Below are 9,548 nucleotides of genomic sequence, written 5' to 3'. Positions count from 1 at the left end.
GGAAATGAACCCACGACCTGCGGGTTAGATCACCGCTGCTCTACCGACTGAGCTACAAGGTCAGACGGGAACAGGCCGTGGGAACTGAAGATGTTAAAGTCACGGCAATGAACATGTACAAGTACAAGGAGGGATTACGTTTTTGCAAACGTTGGCCGTGTAGCACTAATTTTTGAACAGACTTAACTGATTAGAGTGTAATGTGAAGAGCTAAGTTTCTACCCCATATGAATCATGTGAGCGTTAGCCCTACTAATGAAAATGAGCCCACACAAGGACAGAGAAAAACTCTGACCAGGGTCGGAAATGAACCCACGACCTGCGGGTTAGATCACCGCTGCTCTACCGACTGAGCTACAAGGTCAGACGGGAACAGGCCGTGGGAACTGAAGATGTTAAAGTCACGGCAATGAACATGTACAAGTACAAGGAGGGATTACGTTTTTGCAAACGTTGGCCGTGTAGCACTTATTTTTGAACAGACTTAACTGATTAGGATGTAATGTGAAGTGCTAAGTTTTTACCCCATATGAACCATGTGAACGTTAGCCCTACTAATGGAAATACGCCCACACAAGGACAGAGAAAAACCATGACCAGGGTGGGAAATGAAGCAGTCTGCCTTTCCTTAGCGGAAGCAAAATTAATACACTATATACTACAAGCGTTTTTTATTTCCTAACCTTTGACCAAAACGATGAAAGTAACATCTACTACAGGATACCAAAAACTCTTAGCATTATGGGATGACAACCTGGAGCATCACAATGCTGAACAATGATAAATAAATATCTTATGTTAAGACGCAAGTAAAAGAAATGTTAATACAATAAACAATTTAAACAACTACAACTAGCATGGTTATGGAAAACTGTCCCTGATATCTCCTTAAACCCACGTTTAGCAGAATATTAAATTTTTTATTGTTTTTAGAACCTTGCAAAGCAAGTAACTATTTCAAAAAGCCAATAAGATGTATCTAGCTTTTTTTTTTTTGATTTTCACACATGCCAATCATTTGTGGCAGCCGAATGTTCCACTTGACTTCAACTACTATCCTTCCTTCAAATTTTAACAGAATTTTTGAATTCATTTTAAGCTTTTAATACATTAAGGACTACATCGCCCGGGATAACCTGCTCACAAAAATATGCTTGTATTTGTTGTAAATACAATTTATAATACCATTACAAGATACCATAATATATTATGAGATAATAATACAAGATAACATTATAATAATATTATAAGATTACAGAAGTGCAAAGTATTGAGAACCACTACATAAAATAACCAATCTATCTTTTGACTTGTTGATATGGCTGTCTGTTTAAAAGCATCACCTGGTGGTACAGGCGAGAGCTACAGTGGAAACAAAACAAGTTCAACAACTCTTCAACAACTCTTTCACAGTTTTGACAATATGATTGGCACTGATTCCAAACAGTTCAAGCAATTCATCACCAGGCCCACTACGAGGGACTTCTTTTACGGCCATAATTCGCACAGTCACCCCTTTCTCCTCTGCCACAGCAGCTAACACTGCCTCACCAAGACCACCTTCAAGTAAAAACAAGACAATGTGATCTTCTGTATGATGCCTTTTCTACTTGAAGTTAAAAAAAAAATGGATGGTTGCGACATGGGAGCTAGAACCAAGGGTAGCTTCGTTTCATTGAAAAGGCAAGGTAGATTTTCCCAAGTAACTTGCTGTCACAGTACGTACCACGTGGGTTGTTTAGTGTCGTCAATGTGATGAGACAATTTTGTTATAAATATGGGTAAAATCACAGGCAGAGAATACTAGTGTTCAAACACTGTTTCAATTAAGGTCAAGGCTGTTGCCTAACAGGAGCCCGGTAGCCTGGGGCTCCCAAAGAATAGCTCTGGGCGCCTTAATTTTTCACAGCAACACCTTTCACTTCATATGTTGGGCTCCTAAGTTCTCAGCATTTAGCTCTGAGGGCCCCTTTAAAATTTTCTTAGGCAGCAGCCTTGAGCTAAGCTGCCAATCCCATAGCCTCTCTGTAACAGACATTTACAGACCAAGCTAATTTATGGAAGTTTTTTGGATTACACAATAGAAAACACAGTTACAAAATAATGATATAAATATTTAAAAGTTGTATTCCAGCTGGCTATTCCTTACTTCCTTAGTTAAGTTAATATCTTGTGATTGGCTAGCAAGGTGTGTGTGTAAATATAACTTCCTCGGAAAATTGAAACGAGACATGAATTGTATTTTAGTGAATTGTTGCCAGACTAAAGTGTTGATTGCACTGTTATGAATTTTCAAGCTGATACATAAGTGCATTTCATTAGGCCATTAACATAAACCAAGCTAGCCAATGCCAGATAAAGGGTCCGCTTAGTTTGGGCTGGGGCACTCCCTAGGGATGTTCTACATTCAAATCCTGCTCGGTATCTTATCTGGCCTTGGATTCAATTCTACTATCATCCTTTGTACAAAGCACATGGTTGCAGTTCCAAGGCACTCAATACTGGCAATGTTCCAACTACTATTAGTGAGCTGGTTAAGAAAAGATCATCCACTTACAACCTTCAGGGGCATAATACTGTTCAATTGCCTAAAGTTAATTCAACTAAGTTTGGTTTAAGTTCATGGAGATACACCGCTGCAAAATTATGGAATAGTCTTCGTAACAAAATAATATTGATTAGGGAATACAGATCATTTGCTAAAGAAATCAAAAAGTTAGACTTTGATAATTAGTGCATAGTGCAAAATAGATGTAATAGATGTTTTAGGGTTTTTAAACAGTCATGTGTTTGGTTAGTATTTAGTAGCATACCTGAAAACTAGCTTGTAGCTAAGTGGTAGCTAAATGTATTGACCACTTTAAATAAAGTTTTGATTTGATTTTTCTGTAACAAACTAAAACCTGGATTGCAAGCAAGAATGTAAAGCATCTTTACGTACACATTACCTTCAAGATAGTGATCTTCAACTGTCACAATTTTTCCACCGACAGCCTTGGCGTTCTGAATTATGGTGTCCTTGTCAATAGGCTTCACTGTAAAAGGATCCAAGATCCTGATGTAAATTTTTTCTGCAGCAAGTTGATCAGCAGCCTTCATAGCTTCTTCTAAAGTGACACCAGCACCAATAACAAGGGCTGCATCTTTTTCAGTCTGACGAACAATCTAACAAGAGAATTGAATACAGATATTTGAAGACAGACTCAGCCTTCCAAAAAAAGGGGCTAGTCAGCTCATTGAGCTGCCTCCATTCAAATTTCAACAGTCTCTTTTCAGTCCAAAAATTTTTTGTTAGGGGCAAGAGAAAATTAAAGAACATCCAAAAGAGTTTGTTGTTTACCCTTGGTGCACTAAAAATATAATTTAAAGTCGGTAAATGAAAGCAACGTATAACAAGAACGAACAGTCCAGGACAGAAAATTGAAAATGGAATGGAACAAAATGTCAAGAAGACCACGCAATCATTAACTAGATAAAAGTGAGGACATTTATTTTTACCGAAAGGAAACTGTCAACTATCCACTTCCCTGTTCAGTCAAAAGAAAATAATATTTTAGGAACTTAGAATGGCAGACACTCGAAAGCAAAAAAACATACTTTCTTCCCAAATCCAGTCTTACTTTGCCAAACAGCAAAGGAAAGAAGGTGAATATCCCTATTTATTCAGTCTATCTTTTTTTTCTTCCTTGTAAACTCCAAACACATATGCGAGTGATCTAATCAAAATGAGTTTCAAAATCATTTTGTTTACCTGGCCTCTCAACAAAATTCTTTGTATATTTTGGTGTATTTCAATTACAAAATAGATTGTGAACGTTACTAAAGGCTGAACACAAACACGATCAAGATTTTTCCCTTTTCACTGAACCACAGGTAGTCCAAGCTCGCTGAATGAGTATATCTATACTTTACTATATTATGCAAAGGTAGAACTACATGTATAAGGATTTGTATGGCGAAAACGGTTTTTCGCAAAATTCAAAAAAACTTTTCCAAATGGTCTTGATAGCACTTTTGAGTTTAAGGAACATGTTTCGATGTTTCAAACAGCATTATCAGCCATAGTGAGTGTAACATTCAAATTTTGACAAGATACATGTAATCCATATATCTATATATATACATATATGACTATCAATACAATGATTGTTTGTAGATTAAATGCTCGTTACAAGTAGGTAAAATTCAAACTAACCAACAATATTACAGAAAACACAACTGACATAACGGTAAAAGTTTAAAAAGTGTAATGCTAAACTGACATGATCAACTTGTTCGTTTAGTTCTGGTTGAGCGAATTGAGCGGTTGAACCAACTTGTAACGAACATTAAATTTTAATCCACAAAGAATCACTGTATTGATAGTTATAGTTAATAGTCTTGCACGTCTGTTGGAAAAGTGCTCAATAGTAAAACTAGAGCGTGAAAAAAAGGTGATTGAATGAACAAATGATCTGACTAGCCATTTTATTACTAACTAGTTTCGTACCGCACATACTGTGTGGCACTCTCGAGATAAAATAGCTAAGTGAAAACTCTGTTAAAACACACGCTTATACGTGATAGGATTACACTCAAAGAGTGAAGAGTGCCAAACAGTTTGTGTGGTGCAAAACTAGTTAGTAATAAAATGACTAGTCAGATCATTAGTTGATTTGATCACCTTCTTGATATATATATATACGGGTATATTTACTGTCAAACTGACTATGGCTGACATGATGATGATGATGTTTGAAACATCAAAACATGTTCTTTAAACTCAAAAGTGTGGTTGTATTTTTCAAAATATTAAAAAGATATTTGAAATTTGAAATTTGAAATTTGCTTACCTTGCTTCAGCCTTTGTCTCTGGTACAGTTTCTGAGTCGATTACGAGTGATTTAGGTGTTTTTTGGTTCCCCTTAATTTTTCCCTCTGTATATCTTTCTTAAGGTTAGGGACCGAGATGAAGCTGCCGAACTGAATAACCAAAGGAAAAGAGCCATAAATTTGCTCCCAAGGCTTCCATCGCATCGAAATTCCACATAGATCATGGACGATACCTCTGCTACCCATTCGTTTTCTTCACTTGGGCCGCTTGTACACTGAGAAGGAATTAAGGGCTACCAAACTCTGCAAACATTTGATTTGAGAGCCATCAGATGAGGCTTTATTCACAAGCTGCGTTATTATCGAAACCGTTGGAAGATCACTTAGCGACCCGGCCTAAGACTTACGATTGGTTACCCTTGTGCCCATTGGCCAATTGTGGGTCCCAACCTTGGGAAGGAATGTACAGAGGGAAAAGAAGAGGAAGCAAAAACCACCTGAATCACTCTTAATCAACCCTAAAACCATACTAGAGACAAAGACACACAAGACTGAAGCAAGCTAAGCTATTTTTTTATTTTTAATCGATAAAAAAACCCGATTTCCCCATACAAATCCTTATATTTCTGCTCTTGCATAATATAATACAGTACAGATACTCATAAATCGAGCTTGGGCTACCTTTGGTTTAATAAGTATTGTATATTAAAAATTATTTTAACGACGGCGCCTACTATTGTTATTGCGCATACATTCTGCGCATCTCAAGATACTCGGATTTCCCATGGGTGGTGCTTATTAATACAGGGATATTTTTGCGTGGTTTAAAACTATCCGGAAATAGTAGATCTTAGTAAGTACTCTTGGTATCCAAAGAGAAAATTGGGGGTAACCATGCATTTTTGAGAGATAATTAAGCTTCAATTTGACAAAGACCGCCATACATTGCTTTGTATTTGAAAGCTTTGTACAAATATTATTGTTCAATTATCTTTGAAAAATGCGTGGTTACCCCCAATTTTCTTTTTGGATTTTAATAACACTTGTTAGGATCTACATTTTCTGCATAATCATAAACCGGGGCAAAAATACCTTTGAATTAGTAGGCACCGTCCTTAATTACATTTTACAACAATTCCTGAGAAAACAGATTTAAAGAAACTGCTTAGTTTGCAATTGGAGAAAAATTGACTTACTATTGAAATTCACAAAATTTCAATTTTCAAAGAAAATTTCTTAACTACGCCAATCATAACTTTTAATAGAAAATGTGTAGTTTATGGTGTGAGCAACTACATAATATACACAGTTAAATGGAATTTTAAATTTATTCATTTGAGTAGTTGACAATATTATTGATAAAATTTGCACATGTTGAATAGGTGCGGAAACTATAAATGCTCAATCTTCAAGAGTGGAGTAAGTCCAAGATTGACAAGTCTGTAGGATTAATCCTTCAACTGATTGTAAGCTGTAGCGTTTGTCTAGTTTTTGTTGTTTTTAACCTAAAGTCAACAATCTAGTGAGTTATTAAACAAAATAAAAACATCTCAACTAATGAACTTTTCAGTCACTTCTCTGTTACCTTTGCTTTGCCTATCTCAAAGGTTTGGTCATTACTGTAGACAACAGGAGTAGTTCCGCGAGTGGATCGTATAAAGGTCATGTGTTCATAGTTGGCTGCTAGTTCAACTGCACGCTCACATGAAACAGCATCACTTGGATAGAAAACAACACAGTTTGGAATGGAACGGAACATAGCGATGTCCTCTAAAGCCATTTGTGAAGGGCCATCTACACCTAAAATGGTAATAGATTTGCCGTAGGACATTCACCTTGTGGACAACTTGTATTCACAAGCAAGACAGTGTTCCAAATAAGAGGCAGATCTAGGGTCAAAAACCCAACAAAGCCATTACAACTGACAGCAGTTTGAGCCCCGTGGATTACCTGCAGGAACCCTGCCTCCAAATCTTATCTGGAGAACTGACAAGTTATTGGCAATACATTTTCAGTGCATGCGGTGAAACGTTTTAAATAACAGTCACTGTACAAATGCGTACACTCAGTCAATCAAGTAAGTCACCTGGTTTTTTTCCCCTTCAAAGACAATCATACATGTACATTTAGAGTTCACATGAATCTAGAGTTACTCTCAAACCTCTTTATCTAAAAACATTGCAAATGTTGTGCGACAACTATGATTGTGAAACACCGATTGTAGTGTATGTTCAGTGCATCCTACATGATGTATCTAGCAGTGCAAAGAGTGATGGGATTATTATTAAAAGCATGGCGGATTAGATTCGGAGTGTTTCTGGTGTGGCTTGATAATCCATTGGAATCGGTTTCAATACACGATTAAGACACGACACCGATATGTAAAGCATTATTGTATGACTAACCTATAGAAACACCTGGGTGAGAACCACAAAAATTGATTGCAGCCTGCGACACAGCAGCCATCCTAATTTGGTCAAAAGCTCGTGAGAAGAAACAAGCAAAGGTGCTGGAGAATGCAATGGCTCGGCCACGCGCAGCACAACCTAATGCCACTCCCACCATATTCTGTTCAGCCACAAAGCACTCAATATGTCGTCCAGGAAATGCATGTCTGTACTCTTGGGAATAGGTAGAGTTCTTCATGTCTCCATCTAAAGCGATCAAACGCTCACAATCACGACCAAGCTTGACCAGTGCTGTAGCATAAGCCTTACGAACAGCAACCTTAGACCAACAGAAAATTGAAAAGTTAGAAGCTGAAAATAATATAATTAAATCAAAATGCTGTTACCCTACAGTACACTAACAATGTCCAATGTGGTATTGTCTGAAAGTACTGCCAGGAAACACACCTCGAAGTTTCCAGATGTTGTTTCAGGGATGCATTAAAAAAAAAAAACTATCAATAACCAGTTGGGAATAAGGGTTGCTCTTTAACTTCAAGTGAAAATCAAAATTCAGTCTTATAAAAAGGAAACTGCTTACTTTATAAACACAAATAACTTTGGGTGTATAGTATACTGCTTGTCCTCAATTTTGGGTCTAATAAATTAAAATTTTATTGAGGGAAAGTTCTGTATTTTGTCTAAAATGGCACACCACTACCTCACCCTCTCCTCCCCCCAAGGGCAACTGAGAACAATTTTTGCTCAAAGGGTTAAGGTGTAATGAAATTTAATCACCAGTACCCACACCTCAAAGCAATGAGTAGATTATAAGAGCATAATAATCATTATCAAAAACTAGGTAATTAAGATAATGCAATTCTGGAGTTTTGATTGGCTTGGCCATCATGGTATATGGGCTATTATACCTTGCTCTACAAATATCAGTATCTGTACTCATCAGTTTAACTGTTGTTTTTAAAAATAAAGTAGGGAAGATTTATCCATAATTTGTGGGCATTCTTAATATTTAACAATAATGATTATCCCACTCACGCTTTTTGGATATGAGGTGAGTATAACCAACTCAGTGCTAAGCGCCTCGTTGGCTATCTATCATCTCATACCCGACGCGCACTTGTGCAATAATTGTTAAATACCTTATCTCCTAAAGTATAATTAGGAAGCTCTGCCAATTTAACAGACAAATTAACTGGCTTAACGTCATCTTTAACTGCCTTCAGGTTTGCACCATTTGGTACTGTATCACCGGATAACTTTTTCTTCATTGCCTCAACTGCGGCAATGCCTTTGTCACCAAGAGCTTTACCATGAAAATTTTCTTGATCTTCAACTCCTACCACATTAAGAAACAAGGCCTAACTTGTCAGCAGCATGTAACATCAAATGGGGAAAAGCGGGTCTTAAAGGAACTTACATGTAACTGTACAAAATGTAGCTTCCGATTATTATTATTCTCCAAACAATTGGAGGTGCTTGAATGTTATCTTTACGAGAGGCAAGGCAGAGTCCCATACTCCATCTACCTAAATTGTTTTCTTTGAAGACATGTTGCACTATTGTTATCATTTGCCTCCAAATCAAGTATTTTACTTGGGATACTGAGGAGGGATACAGGGCAACAGTTTGCCGGGTCCGATTCATCATCCTGCTTAAATCTTTGTGTAAGTCTTGCTGTTTTCCAATCCGAGAACACTATGCCGCTGTCAGTGCTATAATGGAAAAGATCTAACAGTGCTGGTGCAATCGCCTCACCCGCACAATTTAGGAGCTTAGGATGAACGTTGTCAGGCCCCCCAGACTTCTTAACCTGGAGTTCCCTCACTTTTCTTTTCACTGCATTTTCAGATAGATGGAACTGACAGTTGGGGTACTTCTCCAAGTGCCAGACAGTCAGAGACTGGGTGGGTAGTGACTGGGGGTGGTAGCGGATTGTTCAGCTTGTCATTGATAGTGGCAAAATACAAGTTAAGTTCAATTTAAAATGAACTTCGCAAACTGTCTGTCAAAAGTTTTCTGAAATGCACTGTAACAGTACCTGGAACATCCCTTCCTTTGAATGTCCTTGCCAGGATAACGGTCGGACGGTCTTTAACCATTTCAGCCTCGTGGAACTTTTGACATAGCGCTGAAATGTCATGGCCATCAACAATAAGACTGTTCCACCTAAAAACGGTATCATTGCATATTACAGGGCTGAACAATATCATAAATGGATTGCAACAAGACTATTTGAACTTTTGTGCCTAAAAACTGGATACAAAAATTAATAAAATTTAACTGAGCAGTAGATGTACATGAACTGTACTTTCTTGGGAAGCAGTTTAC

The 9,548-nt window shown here is 37.4% G+C and overlaps 1 protein-coding gene across 1 annotated transcript in view; it reads right to left on the bottom strand.

Moving 5' to 3' along the window:
- Positions 1-656: 656 nt before the first annotated feature.
- The window catches only part of LOC138011575 (transketolase-like protein 2), a 31,565-nt gene continuing 22,673 nt past the window's right edge, over positions 657-9,548 (bottom strand). Inside the window, exons 7-12 of the mRNA XM_068858644.1 lie at positions 9,259-9,386; positions 8,360-8,556; positions 7,218-7,539; positions 6,398-6,612; positions 2,949-3,165; positions 657-1,560 (exon numbers count right to left, since the gene is read on the bottom strand). Of these exons, the coding sequence (XP_068714745.1) occupies positions 1,385-1,560; positions 2,949-3,165; positions 6,398-6,612; positions 7,218-7,539; positions 8,360-8,556; positions 9,259-9,386 (1,255 nt within the window). The 3' untranslated portion in view covers positions 657-1,384. The remainder of the gene's footprint in view (positions 1,561-2,948; positions 3,166-6,397; positions 6,613-7,217; positions 7,540-8,359; positions 8,557-9,258; positions 9,387-9,548) is intronic.

This window comes from Montipora foliosa, chromosome 7 (genome assembly GCF_036669935.1).
Source record: "Montipora foliosa isolate CH-2021 chromosome 7, ASM3666993v2, whole genome shotgun sequence".
In the NCBI taxonomy this organism is placed as follows: domain Eukaryota; kingdom Metazoa; phylum Cnidaria; class Anthozoa; order Scleractinia; family Acroporidae; genus Montipora; species Montipora foliosa.
This window is presented reverse-complemented; position numbering and strand designations above follow the sequence as displayed.